Source organism: Hyperolius riggenbachi, chromosome 9 (genome assembly GCF_040937935.1).
Source record: "Hyperolius riggenbachi isolate aHypRig1 chromosome 9, aHypRig1.pri, whole genome shotgun sequence".
NCBI classification, from domain to species: domain Eukaryota; kingdom Metazoa; phylum Chordata; class Amphibia; order Anura; family Hyperoliidae; genus Hyperolius; species Hyperolius riggenbachi.
Window position 1 is genome coordinate 5764832 of NC_090654.1, and position 22963 is coordinate 5787794.

Below are 22963 nucleotides of genomic sequence, written 5' to 3' on the forward strand. Positions count from 1 at the left end.
ATGTTACACTACACACTCACCAATCAGCTGCTGTACGATGTTACACTACACACTCACCAATCAGCAGCTGTACGATGTTATACTACACACTCACCAATCAGCTGCTGTACGATGTTACACTACACACTCACCAATCAGCAGCTGTACGATGTTATAGTACACACATCAATCAGCTGCTGTACGATGTTACACTACACACTCACCAATCAGCAGCTGTACGATGTTATACTACACACTCACCAATCAGCAGCTGTACGATGTTACACTACACACTCACCAATCAGCAGCTGTACAAGGTTATACTACACACTCACCAATCAGCAGCTGCACGACATTACACTAAACACTCACCAATCAGCAGCTGTACAATGTTGGAGCCGGCGTATTTCTTCACGTCGTCTATCCAGCGAGGAACTGACTCGAACGACTTCTTCTTGGTGATGTCGTAGGCGATGATGGCCCCATTAGCGCTTCTGTAGTAACTCTGGGTTATCGTGCGAAAACGTTCCTGACCAGCAGTGTCCCAGATCTGCAGCTGTGGAGAGAAAATGCGTCAGATATACGGAATTCCCGGGAAACGTGTCAGGCGCACAGGTACCGGGCAGCTTGTAAGGGCCAAGTCACATGGCCGGCTATTTCCTGTTGAACAATACCAGTTGCCTGGCAGCCCTGCTGATCTAATTGGCTGCAGTAGTCTCTGAATCGCACCAGAAACAAGCATGGAGCTAATCTTGTCAGATCTGACAATAATGTCAGTAACGCCTGATCTGCTGCATGCTTGTTCAGGGGCTGTGGCTGAAAGTATTAGAGGCAGAGGATCAACAGGACAGCCAGGCAACCGGTATTGTTTAAAAGGAAATAAATATGGCAGCCTCCACATCCCTGTCACTTCAGCTGTCCTTTAAGGGCTCAGTTTTGTTCAGAATGTGGACTCCAAACAGCAAAGCTCGTGTCCCCAGGGGACCCGGCAGACAGCGCACAGATTGTAGTGTGTGGAAAGGTATTTGATCGCAAAAGGAATGGGCTATGTATGCATCTGTAGGGAGGGGGCAGATGACTGGGAGATCCATACAGCTCCTATGTATATATAGAATTCGCCAGTAATGATGTGGACCTCCTGTGATGGAGATCGGTGAGCCTGGCTAGGAGTTCTCTGGGTAATCCTGGACAGGTTTGTGAATAACAACAGATGTGTGAGATCTGCATGTGACAGAAGCCCCCCTGGCTGAATGGCCCTGGGGTGGGCTGCAGTAATCACCCCTCACTGGTATAATTACCCCCCATTGTGCAGCTGTGTGCTGTGTGGCAGAGCTGGTTATTATTGTTATCCTCACCGCAGGTTGCCACACAAGTTAGTTTCACAACTTCCCAAACAAGCAGGGCAATAAAGTCAGATTGTGAGGAAACATTGCGTCACCTCGGAAGGGAGAGCGATGACCAGGCAATACCCCGCTACACCACTGCCGCTGTGCCCGATACACGCCCCCCCCCCCAAGGAAGGGAGAGCGATGACCAGGCAATACTCCGCTACACCACTGCCGCTGTGCCCGATACACGCCCCCCCCCCCAAGGAAGGGAGAGCGATGACCAGGCAATACCCCGCTACACCACTGCCGCTGTGCCCGATACACGGCCCCCCCCAAGGAAGGGAGAGCGATGACCAGGCAATACCTCGCTACATGACCGCCACTGTGTCCGATAAACGGACCCCCCATCCCTGACAGCATAGCAGGAGAGAGAGTCACATTCATCCCAGCCAGGGGTGTAACTAGGAATCACTGCCCCCCCCCCCCCCTCCCCCCTGCGAAACTTTGGATGCCCCTGCCCCCCCTCGCTTTCTGCACAGGTAAACAGAGAACCAATGTTATGCAATTGGCTAGTGCACACTTGAATGTGTTTTCCCCATGCAGATAAGGACAGCAGTAAAGCACTGCAGGCATTTTCTCCATCAATTACATTCACTTCTGTGATAATCATGCATGTGGTCACACATACAGACACACGGTGTACAGAAAACCGACAGACAAGTGTGCTCCCAGCCTCAGCTTATTACACTCACTCTGTCCATCTCTGATAGAGCAGAACTGGCCCCCAACCACAAGACATTACATGTGCGGGCCGGTAATATCACCGGTCAATCATTTTACTAATCAAAGATCGAGGAAGGCCACGGATAGATGGAGAAGCTGGGGGAGGCCAGAGCAAGGCTGTCTCATCTCTAGTAGAGGGCTGCACTAAAGGACAACTGAAGTGAGAGGAATACAGAGGCAGACATATTTATTTCATTTTATACAATTCAGATTGCCCGACTCTCCTGCTGATCCTGTGCCTGTAATACTTTTAGCCACAGCCCCTGAACAAGCATGCAGCAGATCATGTAATCTGACTGAAGTGTGACTGGATTAGCTGCATGCTTGTTTCCGGTGTGTGATTCAGACACTACTGCAGCCAAAGAGATCAGCAGGACTGCCAGGTAACTGGTATTATCTAACAGGAAATACATATGGCAGCCTCCCTATCCCTCTCAGTTCAGGTGAGCTTTATGGCATGTCTATTTTCAGTAAATCCAGTAGCAGTGTATACAGCTGCCTCTTCAGACAGCGGAGTCGCACTTTAATCCTCAGCTAGAGGCAGCAGCTGCGACACAACAGGATGTGATGTCCTCATTGTGAGAGAGAACCCTTCCTCCAGTGAGCAACAAAGGACATGTGACCAACCTGAGCAAACAGCAGCAGAGGCCCCAGGCCATCAGTCCCTGCCGCCTATTGTGTAAGCTGCCTCCTCATATACAGAGGCTGACCGCCCCATGGAGGGACACTGCATGCTGAACCACAAGTCCCAGGCACCCTGCTCCTATTGTGTAAGCTCCGCCCCATGGAGGGACGCTGCCTGCTGAACCACAAGTCCCAGCCTCCCTGCTCCTATTGTGTAAGCTCCGCCCCATGGAGGGACGCTGCATGCTGAACCACAAGTCCCAGCCTCCCTGCTCCTATTGTGTAAGCTCCGCCCCATGGAGGGACGCTGCATGCTGAACCACAAGTCCCAGCCACCCTGCATCTATTGTGTAAGCTCCGCCCCATGGAGGGACACTGCATGCTGAACCACAAGTCCCAGCCGTCCTGCACCTATTGTGTAAGCTCCGCCCCATGGAGGGACACTGCATGCTGAACCACAAGTCCCAGCCTCCCTGCTCCTATTGTGTAAGCTCCACCCCATGGAGGGACACTGCATGCTGAACCACAAGTCCCAGCCGCCCTGCACCTATTGTGTAAGCTCCGCCCCATGGAGGGACACTGCATGCTGAACCACAAGTCCCAGCCACCCTGCTCCTATTGTGTAAGCTCCGCCCCATGGAGGGACACTGCATGCTGAACCACAAGTCCCAGCCACCCTGCTCCTATTGTGTAAGCTCCGCCCCATGGAGGGACACTGCATGCTGAACCACAAGTCCCAGCCGCCCTGGTCCTATTTTGTAAGCTCCGCCCCATGGAGGGACACTGCATGCTGAACCACAAGTCCCAGCCACCCTGCCCCTATTGTGTAAGCTCCGCCCCATGGAGGGACACTGCATGCTGAACCACAAGTCCCAGCCACCCTGCTCCTATTGTGTAAGCTCCGCCCCATGGAGGGACACTGCCTGCTGAACCACAAGTCCCAGCCACCCTGCTCCTATTGTCTAAGCTCCGCCCCATGGAGGGACGCTGCATGCTGAACCACAAGTCCCAGCCACCCTGCTCCTATTGTGTAAGCCCCGCCCCATGGAGGGACGCTGCATGCTGAACCACAAGTCCCAGCCGCCCTGCACCTATTGTGTAAGCTCCGCCCCATGGAGGGACACTGCCTGCTGAACCACAAGTCCCAGCCACCCTGCACCTATTGTGTAAGCTCCGCCCCATGGAGGGACGCTGCATGCTGAACCACAAGTCCCAGCCTCCCTGCTCCTATTGTGTAAGCTCCGCCCCATGGAGGGACACTGCCTGCTGAACCACAAGTCCCAGCCGCCCTGCTCCTATTGTGTAAGCTCCGCCCCATGGAGGGACACTGCATGCTGAACCACAAGTCCCAGCCACCCTGCTCCTATTGTGTAAGCTCCGCCCCATGGAGGGACACTGCCTGCTGAACCACAAGTCCCAGGCACCCTGCTCCTATTGTGTAAGCTCCGCCCCATGGAGGGACGCTGCATGCTGAACCACAAGTCCCAGCCACCCTGCCCCTATTGTGTAAGCTCCGCCCCATGGAGGGACACTGCATGCTGAACCACAAGTCCCAGTCACCCTGCACCTATTGTGTAAGCCCCGCCCCATGGAGGGACACTGCCTGCTGAACCACAAGTCCCAGCCGCCCTGCACCTATTGTGTAAGCCCCGCCCCATGGAGGTACACTGCCTGCTGAACCACAAGTCCCAGCCGCCCTGCTCCTATTGTGTAAGCTCCGCCCCATGGAGGGACACTGCATGCTGAACCACAAGTCCCAGCCGCCCTGCACCTATTGTGTTAGCCCCGCCCCATGGAGGGACACTGCCTGCTGAACCACAAGTCCCAGCCACCCTGCACCTATTGTGTAAGCCCCGCCCCATGGAGGGACACTGCCTGCTGAACCACAAGTCCCAGCCACCCTGCTCCTATTGTGTAAGCTCCGCCCCATGGAGGGACACTGCCTGCTGAACCACAAGTCCCGCCACCCTGCACCTATTGTGTAAGCTCCGCCCCATGGAGGGACGCTGCATGCTGAACCACAAGTCCCAGCCACCCTGCTCCTATTGTCTAAGCTCCGCCCCATGGAGGGACACTGCTTGCTGAACCACAAGTCCCAGCCGCCCTGCTCCTATTATGTAAGCTCCGCCCCATGGAGGGACACTGCATGCTGAACCACAAGTCCCAGCCGCCCTGCTCCTATTGTGTAAGCTCCGCCCCATGGAGGGACACTGCATGCTGAACCACAAGTCCCAGCCGCCCTGCTCCTATTGTGTAAGCTCCGCCCCATGGAGGGACACTGCCTGCTGAACCACAAGTCCCAGCCACCCTGCTCCTATTGTGTAAGCTCCGCCCCATGGAGGGACGCTGCATGCTGAACCACAAGTCCCAGCCACCCTGCTCCTATTGTGTAAGCTCCGCCCCATAGAGGGACACTGCATGCTGAACCACAAGTCCCAGCCGCCCTGCACCTATTGTGTAAGCTCCGCCCCATGGAGGGACACTGCTTGCTGAACCACAAGTCCCGCCACCCTGCACCTATTGTGTAAGCTCCGCCCTATGGAGGGACGCTGCATGCTGAACCACAAGTCCCAGGCACCCTGCTCCTATTGTGTAAGCTCCGCCCCATGGAGGGACACTGCTTGCTGAACCACAAGTCCCGCCACCCTGCACCAATTGTGTAAGCTCCGCCCTATGGAGGGACGCTGCATGCTGAACCACAAGTCCCAGCCGCCCTGCACCTATAGTGTAAGCTCCGCCCCATGGAGGGACACTGCCTGCTGAACCACAAGTCCCAGCCGCCCTGCTCCTATTGTGTAAGCTCCGCCCCATGGAGGGACACTGCCTGCTGAACCACAAGTCCCAGCCACCCTGCTCCTATTGTGTAAGCTCCACCCCATGGAGGGACGCTGCATGCTGAACCACATGTCCCAGCCTCCCTGCTCCTATTGTGTAAGCTCCGCCCCATGGAGGGACACTGCTTGCTGAACCACAAGTCCCGCCACCCTGCACCTATTGTGTAAGCTCCGCCCTATGGAGGGACGCTGCATGCTGAACCACAAGTCCCAGGCACCCTGCTCCTATTGTGTAAGCTCCGCCCCATGGAGGGACACTGCATGCTGAACCACAACTCCCAGCCGCCCTGCTCCTATTGTGTAAGCTCCGCCCCATGGAGGGACACTGCATGCTGAACCCCAAGTCCCAGCCACCCTGCTCCTATTGTGTAAGCCCCGCCCCATGGAGGGACACTGCATGCTGAACCACAAGTCCCAGCCGCCCTGCTCCTATTGTGTAAGCTCCGCCCCATGGAGGGACACTGCATGCTGAACCACAAGTCCCAGCCACCCTGCCCCTATTGTGTAAGCTCCGCCCCATGGAGGGACACTGCCTGCTGAACCACAAGTCCCAGCCACCCTGCTCCTATTGTGTAAGCTCCGCCCCATGGAGGGACACTGCATGCTGAACCACAAGTCCCAGCCACCCTGCACCTATTGTGTAAGCTCCGCCCCATGGAGGGACACTGCCTGCTGAACCACAAGTCCCAGCCACCCTGCACCTATTGTGTAAGCTCCGCCCCATGGAGGGACACTGCATGCTGAACCACAAGTCCCAGCCACCCTGCTCCTATTGTGTAAGCTCCGCCCCATGGAGGGACGCTGCATGCTGAACCACAAGTCCCAGCCACCCTGCTCCTATTGTCTAAGCTCCGACCCATGGAGGGACACTGCATGCTGAACCACAAGTCCCAGCCACCCTGCTCCTATTGTGTAAGCTCCGCCCCATGGAGGGACGCTGCATGCTGAACCACAAGTCCCAGCCACCCTGCTCCTATTGTGTAAGCTCCGCCCCATGGAGGGACACTGCATGCTGAACCACAAGTCCCAGCCGCCCTGCTCCTATTGTGTAAGCTCCGCCCCATGGAGGGACGCTGCCTGCTGAACCACAAGTCCCAGCCACCCTGCCCCTATTGTGTAAGCTCCGCCCCATGGAGGGACACTGCCTGCTGAACCACAAGTCCCAGCCACCCTGCACCTATTGTGTAAGCTCCGCCCCATGGAGGGACACTGCATGCTGAACCACAAGTCCCAGCCACCCTGCCCCAATTGTGTAAGCTCCGCCCCATGGAGGGACACTGCATGCTGAACCACAAGTCCCAGCCACCCTGCCCCTATTGTGTAAGCTCCGCCCCATGGAGGGACACTGCCTGCTGAACCACAAGTCCCAGCCGCCCTGCTCCTATTGTGTAAGCTCCGCCCCATGGAGGGACGCTGCATGCTGAACCACAAGTCCCAGCCGCCCTGCTCCTATTGTGTAAGCTCCGCCCCATGGAGGGACACTGCCTGCTGAACCACAAGTCCCAGCCGCCCTGCTCCTATTGTGTAAGCTCCGCCCCATGGAGGGACGCTGCATGCTGAACCACAAGTCCCAGCCACCCTGCTCCTATTGTCTAAGCTCCGCCCCATGGAGGGACACTGCTTGCTGAACCACAAGTCCCAGCCGCCCTGCTCCTATTATGTAAGCTCCGCCCCATGGAGGGACACTGCATGCTGAACCACAAGTCCCAGGCACCCTGCTCCTATTGTGTAAGCTCCGCCCCATGGAGGGACACTGCATGCTGAACCACAAGTCCCAGCCGCCCTGCTCCTATTGTGTAAGCTCCGCCCCATGGAGGGACACTGCATGCTGAACCACAAGTCCCAGCCACCCTGCTCCTATTGTGTAAGCTCCGCCCCATGGAGGGACACTGCATGCTGAACCACAAGTCCCAGCCACCCTGCTCCTATTGTGTAAGCTCCGCCCCATGGAGGGACACTGCCTGCTGAACCACAAGTCCCAGCCGCCCTGCTCCTATTGTGTAAGCTCCGCCCCATGGAGGGACACTGCATGCTGAACCACAAGTCCCAGCCGCCCTGCACCTATTGTGTAAGCTCCGCCCCATGGAGGGACACTGCATGCTGAACCACAAGTCCCAGCCACCCTGCTCCTATTGTGTAAGCTCCGCCCCATGGAGGGACACTGCATGCTGAACAACAAGTCCCAGCCGCCCTACACCTATTGTGTAAGCTCCGCCCCATGGAGGGACACTGCATGCTGAACCACAAGTCCCAGCCACCCTGCTCCTATTGTGTAAGCTCCGCCCCATGGAGGGACACTGCATGCTGAACCACAAGTCCCAGCCACCCTGCTCCTATTGTCTAAGCTCCGCCCCATGGAGGGACGCTGCCTGCTGAACCACAAGTCCCAGCCGCCCTGCTCCTATTGTGTAAGCTCCGCCCCATGGAGGGACACTGCATGCTGAACCACAAGTCCCAGCCGCCCTGCACCTATTGTGTAAGCTCCGCCCCATGGAGGGACACTGCATGCTGAACCACAAGTCCCAGCCGCCCTGCACCTATTGTGTAAGCTCCGCCCCATGGAGGGACACTGCATGCTGAACCACAAGTCCCAGTCACCCTGCTCCTATTGTGTAAGCTCCGCCCCATGGAGGGACGCTGCATGCTGAACCACAAGTCCCAGCCACCCTGCTCCTATTGTGTAAGCTCCGCCCCATGGAGGGACACTGCATGCTGAACCACAAGTCCCAGCCACCCTGCTCCTATTGTGTAAGCTCCGCCCCATGGAGGGACGCTGCATGCTGAACCACAAGTCCCAGTCGCCCTGCACCTATTGTGTAAGCTCCGCCCCATGGAGGGACGCTGCATGCTGAACCACAAGTCCCAGCCACCCTGCTCCTATTGTCTAAGCTCCGCCCCATGGAGGGACACTGCTTGCTGAACCACAAGTCCCAGCCGCCCTGCTCCTATTATGTAAGCTCCGCCCCATGGAGGGACACTGCATGCTGAACCACAAGTCCCAGCCGCCCTGCTCCTATTGTGTAAGCTCCGCCCCATGGAGGGACACTGCATGCTGAACCACAAGTCCCAGCCGCCCTGCTCCTATTGTGTAAGCTCCGCCCCATGGAGGGACACTGCATGCTGAACCACAAGTCCCAGCCACCCTGCTCCTATTGAGTAAGCTCCGCCCCATGGAGGGACACTGCATGCTGAACCACAAGTCCCAGCCACCCTGCTCCTATTGTGTAAGCTCCGCTGCATGCTGAACCACAAGTCCCAGCCACCCTGCTCCTATTGTGTAAGCTCCGCCCCATGGAGGGACACTGCATGCTGAACCACAAGTCCCAGCCACCCTGCTCCTATTGTGTAAGCTCCGCCCCATGGAGGGACACTGCCTGCTGAACCACAAGTCCCAGCCACCCTGCTCCTATTGTGTAAGCTCCGCCCCATGGAGGGACGCTGCATGCTGAACCACAAGTCCCAGCCACCCTGCTCCTATTGTGTAAGCTCCGCCCCATGGAGGGACACTGCATGCTGAACCACAAGTCCCAGCCGCCCTGCACCTATTGTGTAAGCTCCGCCCCATGGAGGGACACTGCTTGCTGAACCACAAGTCCCGCCACCCTGCACCTATTGTGTAAGCTCCGCCCCATGGAGGGACGCTGCATGCTGAACCACAAGTCCCAGGCACCCTGCACCTATTGTGTAAGCTCCGCCCCATGGAGGGACGCTGCATGCTGAACCACAAGTCCCAGCCACCCTGCACCTATTGTGTAAGCTCCGCCCCATGGAGGGACGCTGCATGCTGAACCACAAGTCCCAGCCACCCTGCTCTTATTGTGTAAGCTCCGCCCCATGGAGGGACGCTGCATGCTGAACCACAAGTCCCAGCCGCCCTGCACCTATTGTGTAAGCTCCGCCCCATGGAGGGACACTGCCTGCTGAACCACAAGTCCCAGCCGCCCTGCTCCTATTGTGTAAGCTCCGCCCCATGGAGGGACACTGCCTGCTGAACCACAAGTCCCAGCCACCCTGCTCCTATTGTGTAAGCTCCACCCCATGGAGGGACGCTGCATGCTGAATCACATGTCCCAGCCTCCCTGCTCCTATTGTGTAAGCTCCGCCCCATGGAGGGACACTGCTTGCTTAACCACAAGTCCCGCCACCCTGCACCTATTGTGTAAGCTCCGCCCCATGGAGGGACGCTGCATGCTGAACCACAAGTCCCAGCCACCCTGCTCCTATTGTGTAAGCTCCGCCCCATGGAGGGACGCTGCATGCTGAACCACAAGTCCCAGCCGCCCTGCTCCTATTGTGTAAGCTCCGCCCCATGGAGGGACACTGCCTGCTGAACCACAAGTCCCAGCCACCCTGCTCCTATTGTGTAAGCCCCGCCCCATGGAGGGACACTGCATGCTGAAACACAAGTCCCAGCCGCCCTGCTCCTATTGTGTAAGCTCCGCCCCATGGAGGGACACTGCATGCTGAACCACAAGTCCCAGCCGCCCTGCTCCTATTGTGTAAGCTCCGCCCCATGGAGGGACACTGCATGCTGAACCACAAGTCCCAGCCGCCCTGCTCCTATTGTGTAAGCTCCGCCCCATGGAGGGACACTGCCTGCTGAACCACAAGTCCCAGCCACCCTGCACCTATTGTGTAAGCTCCGCCCCATGGAGGGACGCTGCATGCTGAACCACAAGTCCCAGGCACCCTGCCCCTATTGTGTAAGCTCCGCCCCATGGAGGGCCGCTGCATGCTGAACCACAAGTCCCAGCCACCCTGCATCTATTGTGTAAGCTCCGCCCAATGGAGGGACACTGCATGCTGAACCACAAGTCCCAGCCACCCTGCACCTATTGTGTAAGCTCCGCCCCATGGAGGGACACTGCTTGCTGAACCACAAGTCCCAGCCACCCTGCTCCTATTGTGTAAGCTCCGCCCCATGGAGGGACACTGCATGCTGAACCACAAGTCCCAGCCACCCTGCATCTATTGTGTAAGCTCCGCCCCATGGAGGGACACTGCATGCTGAACCACAAGTCCCAGCCGCCCTGCACCTATTGTGTAAGCTCCGCCCCATGGAGGGACGCTGCATGCTGAACCACAAGTCCCAGCCGCCCTGCACCTATTGTGTAAGCTCCGCCCCATGGAGGGACACTGCATGCTGAACCACAAGTCCCAGCCACCCTGCTCCTATTGTGTAAGCTCCGCCCCATGGAGGGACGCTGCATGCTGAACCACAAGTCCCAGGCACCCTGCACCTATTGTGTAAGCTCCGCCCCATGGAGGGACACTGCATGCTGAACCACAAGTCCCAGCCACCCTGCTCCTATTGTGTAAGCTCCGCCCCATGGAGGGACACCGCATGCTGAACCACAAGTCCCAGCCACCCTGCTCCTATTGTGTAAGCTACGACCCATGGAGGGACGCTGCATGCTGCACCACAAGTCCCAGTCACCCTGCTCCTATTGTGTAAGCTCCGCCCCATGGAGGGACACCGCATGCTGAACCACAAGTCCCAGTCACCCTGCTCCTATTGTGTAAGCTCCGCCCCATGGAGGGACACTGCATGCTGAACCACAAGTCCCAGTCACCCTGCTCCTATTGTGTAAGCTCCGCCCCATGGAGGGACACTGCATGCTGAACCACAAGTCCCAGTCACCCTGCATCTATTGTGTAAGCTCCGCCCAATGGAGGGACACTGCATGCTGAACCACAAGTCCCAGCCACCCTGCACCTATTGTGTAAGCTCCGCCCCATGGAGGGACACTGCATGCTGAACCACAAGTCCCAGCCGCCCTGCTCCTATTGTGTAAGCTCCGCCCCATGGAGGGACACTGCATGCTGAACCACAAGTCCCAGCCGCCCTGCTCCTATTGTGTAAGCTCCGCCCCATGGAGGGACACTGCATGCTGAACCACAAGTCCCAGTCACCCTGCTCCTATTGTGTAAGCTCCGCCCCATGGAGGGACACTGCATGCTGAACCACAAGTCCCAGTCACCCTGCATCTATTGTGTAAGCTCCGCCCAATGGAGGGACACTGCATGCTGAACCACAAGTCCCAGCCACCCTGCACCTATTGTGTAAGCTCCGCCCCATGGAGGGACACTGCATGCTGAACCACAAGTCCCAGCCGCCCTGCTCCTATTGTGTAAGCTCCGCCTAATGGAGGGACACTGCATGCTGAACCACAAGTCCCAGCCGCCCTGCTCCTATTGTGTAAGCTCCGCCCCATGGAGGGACACTGCATGCTGAACCACAAGTCCCAGCCACCCTGCTCCTATTGTGTAAGCTCTGCCCCATGGAGGGACACTGCATGCTGAACCACAAGTCCCAGTCACCCTGCATCTATTGTGTAAGCTCCGCCCCATGGAGGGACACTGCATGCTGAACCACAAGTCCCAGCCACCCTGCTCCTATTGTGTAAGCTCCGCCCCATGGAGGGACACTGCATGCTGAACCACAAGTCCCAGGCACCCTGCACCTATTGTGTAAGCTCCGCCCCATGGAGGGACACTGCATGCTGAACCACAAGTCCCAGCCACCCTGCTCCTATTGTGTAAGCTCCGCCCCATGGAGGGACACTGCATGCTGAACCACAAGTCCCAGCCACCCTGCTCCTATTGTGTAAGCTCCGCCCCATGGAGGGACACTGCATGCTGAACCACAAGTCCCAGTCACCCTGCATCTATTGTGTAAGCTCTGCCCCATGGAGGGACACTGCATGCTGAACCACAAGTCCCAGCCACCCTGCTCCTATTGTGTAAGCTCCGCCCCATGGAGGGACACTGCATGCTGAACCACAAGTCCCAGGCACCCTGCACCTATTGTGTAAGCTCCGCCCCATGGAGGGACACTGCATGCTGAACCACAAGTCCCAGCCACCCTGCTCCTATTGTGTAAGCTCCGCCCCATGGAGGGACGCTGCATGCTGAACCACAAGTCCCAGCCACCCTGCACCTATTGTGTAAGCTCCGCCCCATGGAGGGACGCTGCATACTGAACCACAAGTCCCAGGCACCCTGCACCTATTGTGTAAGCTCCGCCCCATGGAGGGACGCTGCATGCTGAACCACAAGTCCCAGTCACCCTGCACCTATTGTGTAAGCTCCGCCCCATGGAGGGACGCTGCATACTGAACCACAAGTCCCAGGCACCCTGCACCTATTGTGTAAGCTCCGCCCCATGGAGGGACACTGCCTGCTGAACCACAAGTCCCAGTCACCCTGCACCTATTGTGTAAGCTCCGCCCCATGGAGGGACGCTGCATGCTGAACCACAAGTCCCAGTCACCCTGCACCTATTGTGTAAGCTCCGCCCCATGGAGGGACGCTGCATACTGAACCACAAGTCCCAGCCACCCTGCTCCTATTGTGTAAGCTCCGCCCCATGGAGGGACACTGCATGCTGAACCACAAGTCCCAGCCACCCTGCTCCTATTGTGTAAGCTCCGCCCCATGGAGGGACACTGCATGCTGAACCACAAGTCCCAGCCGCCCTGCACCTATTGTGTAAGCTCCGCCCCATGGAGGGACACTGCATGCTGAACCACAAGTCCCAGCCACCCTGCACCTATTGTGTAAGCTCCGCCCCATGGAGGGACACTGCATGCTGAACCACAAGTCCCAGCCACCCTGCACCTATTGTGTAAGCTCCGCCCCATGGAGGGACACTGCATGCTGAACCACAAGTCCCAGCCGCCCTGCACCTATTGTGTAAGCTCCGCCCCATGGAGGGACGCTGCATGCTGAACCACAAGTCCCAGCCGCCCTGCACCTATTGTGTAAGCTCCGCCCCATGGAGGGACACTGCATGCTGAACCACAAGTCCCAGCCGCCCTGCTCCTATTGTGTAAGCTCCACCCCATGGAGGGACACTGCATGCTGAACCACAAGTCCCAGCCACCCTGCTCCTATTGTGTAAGCTCCGCCCCATGGAGGGACACTGCATGCTGCACCACAAGTCCCAGGAACCCTGCACCTATTGTGTAAGCTCCGCCACATGGAGGGACACTGCATGCTGAACCACAAGTCCCAGCCGCCCTGCACCTATTGTGTAAGCTCCGCCCCATGGAGGGACACTGCATGCTGAACCACAAGTCCCAGCCACCCTGCATCTATTGTGTAAGCTCCGCCCAATGGAGGGACACTGCCTGCTGAACCACAAGTCCCAGCCACCCTGCTCCTATTGTGTAAGCTCCGCCCCATGGAGGGACACTGCATGCTGAACCACAAGTCCCAGCCACCCTGCTCCTATTTTGTAAGCTCCGCCCCATGGAGGGACGCTGCATGCTGAACCACAAGTCCCAGCCACCCTGCTCCTATTGTGTAAGCTCCGTCCCATGGAGGGACACTGCATGCTGAACCACAAGTCCCAGCCACCCTGCTCCTATTGTGTAAGCTCCGCCCCATGGAGGGACGCTGCATGCTGAACCACAAGTCCCAGCCGCCCTGCACCTATTGTGTAAGCTCCGCCCCATGGAGGGACACTGCATGCTGAACCACAAGTCCCAGGCACCCTGCACCTATTGTGTAAGCTCCGCCCCATGGAGGGACACTGCATGCTGAACCACAAGTCCCAGGCACCCTGCACCTATTGTGTAAGCTCCGCCCCATGGAGGGACACTGCATGCTGAACCACAAGTCCCAGCCACCCTGCTCCTATTGTGTAAGCTCCGCCCCATGGAGGGACGCTGCATGCTGAACCACAAGTCCCAGCCACCCTGCACCTATTGTGTAAGCTCCGCCCCATGGAGGGACGCTGCATACTGAACCACAAGTCCCAGGCACCCTGCACCTATTGTGTAAGCTCCGCCCCATGGAGGGACGCTGCATGCTGAACCACAAGTCCCAGTCACCCTGCACCTATTGTGTAAGCTCCGCCCCATGGAGGGACGCTGCATGCTGAACCACAAGTCCCAGTCACCCTGCACCTATTGTGTAAGCTCCGCCCCATGGAGGGACGCTGCATACTGAACCACAAGTCCCAGGCACCCTGCACCTATTGTGTAAGCTCCGCCCCATGGAGGGACACTGCCTGCTGAACCACAAGTCCCAGTCACCCTGCACCTATTGTGTAAGCTCCGCCCCATGGAGGGACGCTGCATGCTGAACCACAAGTCCCAGCCACCCTGCTCCTATTGTGTAAGCTCCGCCCCATGGAGGGACACTGCATGCTGAACCACAAGTCCCAGCCACCCTGCTCCTATTGTGTAAGCTCCGCCCCATGGAGGGACACTGCATGCTGAACCACAAGTCCCAGTCACCCTGCTCCTATTGTGTAAGCTCCGCCCCATGGAGGGACACTGCATGCTGAACCACAAGTCCCAGTCACCCTGCACCTATTGTGTAAGCTCCGCCCCATGGAGGGACGCTGCATACTGAACCACAAGTCCCAGGCACCCTGCACCTATTGTGTAAGCTCCGCCCCATGGAGGGACACTGCCTGCTGAACCACAAGTCCCAGTCACCCTGCATCTATTGTGTAAGCTCCGCCCCATGGAGGGACGCTGCATGCTGAACCACAAGTCCCAGCCACCCTGCTCCTATTGTGTAAGCTCCGCCCCATGGAGGGACGCTGCATGCTGAACCACAAGTCCCAGCCACCCTGCTCCTATTGTGTAAGCTCCGCCCCATGGAGGGACACTGCATGCTGAACCACAAGTCCCAGCCGCCCTGCACCTATTGTGTAAGCTCCGCCCCATGGAGGGACACTGCATGCTGAACCACAAGTCCCAGCCACCCTGCACCTATTGTGTAAGCTCCGCCCCATTGAGGGACACTGCATGCTGAACCACAAGTCCCAGCCACCCTGCACCTATTGTGTAAGCTCCGCCCCATGGAGGGACACTGCATGCTGAACCACAAGTCCCAGCCGCCCTGCTCCTATTGTGTAAGCTCCGCCCCATGGAGGGACACTGCATGCTGAACCACAAGTCCCAGCCGCCCTGCACCTATTGTGTAAGCTCCGCCCCATGGAGGGACACTGCATGCTGAACCACAAGTCCCAGCCACCCTGCTCCTATTGTGTAAGCCCCGCCCCATGGAGGGACGCTGCATGCTGAACCACAAGTCCCAGCCACCCTGCACCTATTGTGTAAGCTCCGCCCCATGGAGGGACACTGCATGCTGAACCACAAGTCCCAGCCACCCTGCACCTATTGTGTAAGCTCCGCCCCATGGAGGGACACTGCATGCTGCACCACAAGTCCCAGGAACCCTGCACCTATTGTGTAAGCTCCGCCACATGGAGGGACACTGCATGCTGAACCACAAGTCCCAGCCGCCCTGCACCTATTGTGCAAGCTCCGCCCCATGGAGGGACACTGCATGCTGAACCACAAGTCCCAGCCACCCTGCATCTATTGTGTAAGCTCCGCCCAATGGAGGGACACTGCATGCTGAACCACAAGTCCCAGCCACCCTGCACCTATTGTGTTAGCTCCGCCCCATGGAGGGACGCTGCCTGCTGAACCACAAGTCCCAGCCACCCTGCTCCTATTGTGTAAGCTCCGCCCCATGGAGGGACACTGCATGCAGAACCACAAGTCCCAGCCACCCTGCTCCTATTGTGTAAGCTCCGCCCCATGGAGGGACGCTGCATGCTGAACCACAAGTCCCAGCCACCCTGCATCTATTGTGTAAGCTCCGCCCAATGGAGGGACACTGCCTGCTGAACCACAAGTCCCAGGCACCCTGCTCCTATTGTGTAAGCTCCGCCCCATGGAGGGACACTGCATGCTGAACCACAAGTCCCAGGCACCCTGCACCTATTGTGTAAGCTCCGCCCCATGGAGGGACACTGCATGCTGAACCACAAGTCCCAGCCACCCTGCATCTATTGTGTAAGCTCCGCCCAATGGAGGGACACTGCCTGCTGAACCACAAGTCCCAGCCACCCTGCTCCTATTGTGTAAGCTCCGCCCCATGGAGGGACACTGCATGCTGAACCACAAGTCCCAGCCACCCTGCTCCTATTTTGTAAGCTCCGCCCCATGGAGGGACGCTGCATGCTGAACCACAAGTCCCAGCCACCCTGCTCCTATTGTGTAAGCTCCGCCCCATGGAGGGACACTGCATGCTGAACCACAAGTCCCAGCCACCCTGCTCCTATTGTGTAAGCTCCGCCCCATGGAGGGACGCTGCATGCTGAACCACAAGTCCCAGCCGCCCTGCACCTATTGTGTAAGCTCCGCCCCATGGAGGGACACTGCATGCTGAACCACAAGTCCCAGTCACCCTGCATCTATTGTGTAAGCTCTGCCCCATGGAGGGACACTGCCTGCTGAACCACAAGTCCCAGCCACCCTGCATCTATTGTGTAAGCTCCGCCCCATGGAGGGACACTGCCTGCTGAACCACAAGTCCCAGCCACCCTGCTCCTATTGTGTAAGCTCCGCCCCATGGAGGGACACTGCATGCTGAACCACAAGTCCCAGCCACCCTGCTCCTATTTTGTAAGCTCCGCCCCATGGAGGGACGCTGCATGCTGAACCACAAGTCCCAGCCCCCCTGCTCCTATTGTGTAAGCTCCGCCCCATGGAGGGACACTGCATGCTGAACCACAAGTCCCAGCCGCCCTGCTCCTATTGTGTAAGCTCCGCCCCATGGAGGGACACAGCATGCTGAACCACTGACCCACCCATGTAAAGTGACATCAGAGTGCAGGGGAGGATCCTGGAGACACAAACACAACCTTACAAAACAAACAGGGAAGCAGCACTGCTGGCCACCTCACCAAGCTACAATACACACAGCAAGGGGGAGCAGATTTTACTGCTGTCTGTGCCCCCTCTCAGGAAAGGCACAAAAGTCCTGGTGCTTCTGCCTCTCCAGACTGCGTGCCCTGCTACAGGGCCAGTAACCCAGGCCATACACACATCCACCTTCCCGGCAGATGTGATCACTCTAATCGAATCTGCCGGGAATCTACAGCACAGGAGGCCACACCCATCGCAGCTTAGATCAATTTTGGCAGAAAAGTGACCGATACGATCAATCAGCAAATCTCGCAGGAGCGGCGGTAGACCTGTAGTATCGTAACGCTGCAGCTCAGCAGATTTTATGCTGAAAACTGTTCTGTGTGTGGTTGAAATCGAGGCCTCTCTGATCAGATTCACGTCACAGAGGGATTGACCAGAATTGCCAACCAATGGGATACATTCACTAAGCGGGATAACTCGGGGCGACGTCTTATTGCGCGCTGAGCAGCATGTAACAGCGTCACGCATTACGCTCTACTCATTGTGCGGTCGTTATTCCGCTTACCGCAGTTTAGCGAACATACCCCATTAGGTAGCTATCTGAGCGTGTGGTCAGCTTTATATAAAGGGGCTGCGGCAATATTATTATTATTTATATAGCGCCGACATATTACGCAGCGCTGTACAGTGTATATATATATATCTTGTCACTATACGCAGCTGGAGCACACCTGCAGACGTTATGGTGATAGAAGCGGTAGTAGGAACGTACAGTCCGTTCCCTCTGCGCGGGGTCTGAATGCTCCCCCCCCCCTCATACCCTCCAGGTGCCCCAACATCACAAATCACTGGTGGCTTTACTTAAAGGGGCTCAGAGCACCTCTCATGGGCATGCCTTTAAGACTCCAACCAGTACTGCAGAGTACATAAAGACACATACCTTTCTGCAGCTTGTGCTCTCCTCTTTCATTTGATCGCTGAATCGCCGTTCTACACCAAATAGTTGACGCTCGATTTCAATTTAAAAATCGCGGCTGCCATCTTGGCTCTGCTATAACTTCCGGGTCACCCCTGTCTTCTCTGTTAGAGAAGTGCATCACTGAACAATGAAGCAGGAAGAGGAAGTGACACGCATGGACATTACAAGAGGCTCCTCCAGAGGGGTCACAGCATGACTTTGTTGGAAGCCGTCTGGCTTAAAGGCATGCCCATGAGAGGGGCTCGAAGTCCCTTTAAAGGACAACTGAAGTGAGAAGAACAGGGGGCTGTCATATTTATTCCCTTCTAAGCAATACCAGTTGCCCGGCTGTCCTGCTGATCCTGTAATAGCCACAGCCCCTGAACAAGCATGCAGCAGATCAGGTGACTGAATTAGCAGCATGCTTTTTTCAGGTGTGTGATTCAGACACTACTGCAGCCAGAGAGATCAGCAGGACAGCCAGGCAACTGGTATTGTCTAACAGGAAATAAATATGGCAGCCTCCATATCCCTCTCACTTCAGTTGTCCTTAAAGTACCCGTGGCCCAGAGGAAACCATACCGAATGAAGCCCATGGATGGTGGCCTACCTCCCCCCAGAGGGTCCGGATGCTGCTCACTGTCCCTGGGGTCCCTCCTGTGCCCGGCCCTCTCACCTCTCGGACATCCCTCCGCGCAGAGCCATTCTGAACTGTGCAGGCATAAGTGGACGAACGATCACTTCGCTACATGCACGGGTCAGAATTTGTGCTGTGCGGTTCTCAGTTGCGCAGCGTTGTTTGGCGGAACTCCCAGGGCAAGTGATCGACTGAAGGATTCCATCAAACACTTCAGAGGACCGGAAGAGAGGGACCCCCGAGGACAACGAGCAGCATCAAGAGACGCAGAGAGGTAATATCCTCCACCAATAAAGGAAAGGAAGCAGCAGGTGGAAGGACTGTCCTTGTATAATATCAATAGAAGGAATAAGCAGCGCCGTCTAGAATAATATATTTAGTATACTCCACCATGGGCTTGCTGGTAGCTGTAGCTCCCCATACACAAATAGCAAGGCATGCTGGTAGTTGTAGTCCCCTATAGACAAGATAAATAACATTTTCTCCTGGCAGATTCCAAGCACCAGAGCTGACGCCACTAGGGGATGGTATAAACAGTAGCAGTGTTAGGCCAGAGTTGCAGCAAATAGAGGGCGCTCTATAGGCAGCAGCAGTCTTGCCCAATGTCTCCTTACTGTATAGGTGCTGGCTTACAGAACAGGAAGAGCCAAGATGTGAACCCAGGTCTCCTGTGTCAGAGGCAGAGCCCTTACCCAGTACACTATCCAGCCACAGCTACACACATATAATATATGGTTGGGCATGCTGGTAGTTGTAGCTTCCCCCCCCCCCCCCCCCCCATACACAGAGGGCATACTGGTGGTTGTAGTCCCCACATACATACATACATACATACATACATACATACATACATACATACATACATAGCAGGGCATAATGGCAGTCTCCTAACCCCCCCATGCAGACACACATATAAGGCTGGGCATGCCGGTAGTTGTAGTCTTCCCCCATAGACAGACACACACGGTATGCTAGCAGTTGTAGTCCCCTCCCATACACACACATATAAGGCAGGGCATGTTGGCAGTTGTAGTCCCCCCCACAGACACACACACACACAAGGCAGGGCATGCTGGCAGTTGTAGTCCCCCCCTCCCATACACACACACAGATATAATGCTTGGAGTTGTAGTCCCCCCATACACACACACAAGGCAGAGCATGCTGGCAGTTGTAGTCCTCCCATAGACACACGGACATAATGCATGCTGGCAGTTGTAGTCCCCCCCATAGACACACACACACACACACAAGGCAGGGCATGCTGGCAGTTGTAGTCCCCTCCCATACACACACACACACACACACACACACACACAAGGCTGGGCATGCTGGCAATTGTAGTCCCCTCCCATACACACACACAAGGCTGGGTATGCTGGCAGTTGTAGTCTTCCCCCCCATGGATGCACATATATAAGGCAGGGCATGCTGGCAGTTGTAGTTCCCCCCATAGACAGACAGACAGACACACACACACACACGGCTGGGCATGCTGGCAGTTGTAGTCCCCCCATACACACAGATATAATGCTGGCAGTTGTAGTCCCCCCCATAGACACACACACACACACACGGCAGGGCATGCTGGCAGTTGTAGTCCCCCCCATAGACACACATACACAAGGCAGGGCATGCTGGCAGTTGTAGTCCCCCCATAGAGAAACACACACAAGGCAGGGCATGCTGGCAGTTGAAGTCCCCCCTCCATATATATGGCTGGGCATGCTGGCAGTTGTAGTCCCCCCCATAGACACACACACACACACACAAGGCAGGGCATGCTGGCAGTTGTAGTCCCCCCCATAGAGACACACACACACACACACACACGGCAGGGCATGCTGTCAGTTGTAGTCCCCCCCATAGAGACACACACACACACACACACACACACAAGGCAGGGCATGCTGGCAGTTGTAGTCCCCCCCATAGAGACACACACACACACACACACAGCAGGGCATGCTGTCAGTTGTAGTCCCCCCCATAGAGACAAACACACACACACACACACACACACACAAGGCAGGGCATGCTGTCAGTTGTAGTCCCCCCCATAGACACACACACACACACACACACACACACACAAGGCAGGGCATGCTGTCAGTTGTAGTCCCCCCCATAGAGACACACACACACACACACACACACACACACACACACAAGGCAGGGCATGCTGTCAGTTGTAGTCCCCCCCATAGAGACACACACACACACACACACACACACACACACACACACAAGGCAGGGCATGCTGTCAGTTGTAGTCCCCCCCATAGAGACACACACACACACAAGGCAGGGCATGCTGTCAGTTGTAGTCCCCCCCATAGAGACACACACACACACAAGGCAGGGCATGCTGTCAGTTGTAGTCCCCCCCATAGAGACACACACACACACACACACACACACACACACACACACACACACACAAGGCAGGGCATGCTGTCAGTTGTAGTCCCCCCCATAGACAGACACACACACACACACACACACACACACACACACGGCAGGGCATGCTGACAGTTGTAGTCCCCCCCATAGAGACACACACACACACAAGGCAGGGCATGCTGTCAGTTGTAGTCCCCCCCATAGAGACACACACACACACAAGGCAGGGCATGCTGTCAGTTGTAGTCCCCCCCATAGAGACACACACACACACACACACACACACACACACACACACACACAAGGCAGGGCATGCTGTCAGTTGTAGTCCCCCCCATAGACAGACACACACACACACACACACGGCAGGGCATGCTGACAGTTGTAGTCCCCTGTCCATATAAGGCAGGGCATGCTGGCAGTTGTAGTCCCCCCTCTATATATATGACTGGGCATGCTGGCAGTTGTAGTCCCCCTATACACACAGATATAATGCTGGGAGTTGTAGGCGTACATTTGAATACGGCGCTGGTAGACTTGGGCGCAGGATCCAGCTGTTAAATGGCTGGTCCTGCTTCTGCACAAGTCCGGGGCGTTTTAATTACTATTCCCCCTCCAGGCCGACATGGATAGTGGGGGAATGAAATAATTCGGCTTCCAGCGATCGCTGGAGGCCGAATTATTGTGTTTTTTAAACAACTTCGGCTCCGTCTTCTGACGGAGCCGACCTTCCTCACTGAGCGCCGCTATAGACTGATTCCTATTACAGTCTATGGCGGCGCTGGCTGCGCCCAAAGCTAGCAGCGCTGAAAAGCACTGCTCCGAGTTGTAGTCCCCTCACCTTCACCCTCTTGCCCTGGATCTCCAGGCTCTTCATAGTGAAGTCCACCCCGATGGTGTTGCCCTGTCTCTCCACAAACACGCCGCTCTTGAACCTCTGCACGACGCACGTCTTCCCGACCCCGGCGTCCCCGACCAGAACCAGCTTAAACAGGAAGTCATACACATCGTCCGACTCCAGCGGGGGCTGCATGCCGGGGGCCCGGGAGCGCACCACGTGACGTGTGTGCCGACACTGCGGAACTACAGCAGCGGCAGCCCTGCCGGACCCGCCCCCTCCTTTACGAGACCGCCCCCGGCTCCGCCCCCTGCCCTGCTGACTGACGAGACCGTCCCGCCTCCCACTCCGCCCCCTGCCCTGCTTACTTACGAGACCGCCCCGCCTTCCACTCCGCCCCCTGCCCTGATTACTTACGAGCCAGCCCGCCTCCCGCTCCGCCCCCTGCCCTGCTGACTTACGAGACCGCCCCGGCCCGCCTCCCGCTGCTCTGATGACTGACGAGACCGCCCCGCCTCCTGCTCCACCCCCTGTCCTGCTGACTGACGAGCCCGCCCCCGGCCTGACTGAGGACGCTGGCCCCGCCTCCGCCCCCCCCCCCCCCCTGACTGAGGAGACAGCACCGCCCCCGGCTGAAGACGCAGGCCCCGCCTCCTGCTCCACTTCCTTCTCAGCTGACTGATGAGACCGGAGCGGTCCCCGGCGTGAGGACGGAGGCACCGCCTCCTGCTCTACCCCCTGACTGACGAGTACGTCCCGCCCCCTGCCCGACTGCTCCACCCACTCTGCCCGTCTGACAGACCAAACCCCGCCCACCGCCTGAGTGAGGAGATCCCACCGTCTCCGGTGTAATGTCTGATTGCGCTGCCCGGAAGCTCCTCCCACACTCAGTAGCACG

General features: G+C 57.2%; 1 protein-coding gene across 1 annotated transcript; it reads right to left on the reverse strand.

Moving 5' to 3' along the window:
• Positions 1 to 334: 334 nt before the first annotated feature.
• Positions 335 to 22342, reverse strand: LOC137532379 (ras-related protein Rab-43-like). Its single transcript, XM_068252812.1, has 2 exons — positions 22069 to 22342; positions 335 to 535 (listed from the first exon to the last, which is right to left on the reverse strand). Exons 1-2 carry the CDS (start codon positions 22258 to 22260, stop codon positions 335 to 337), a joined length of 393 nt encoding a protein of 130 aa, XP_068108913.1. The 5' UTR covers positions 22261 to 22342.
• Positions 22343 to 22963: the final 621 nt, after the last annotated feature.

What these genes read in the sequence shown, in the direction of transcription:
- LOC137532379 (XM_068252812.1), bottom strand. Translation starts at nt 22,260, where the DNA reads ATGCAGCCCCCGCTGGAGTCGGACGATGTGTATGACTTCCTGTTTAAG. An exon ending in TCCAGGGCAAGAGGGTGAAG is followed by an intron (nt 536 to 22,068) that starts GTGAGGGGACTA and finishes TTCTCTCCACAG; the next exon opens with CTGCAGATCTGGGACACTGC.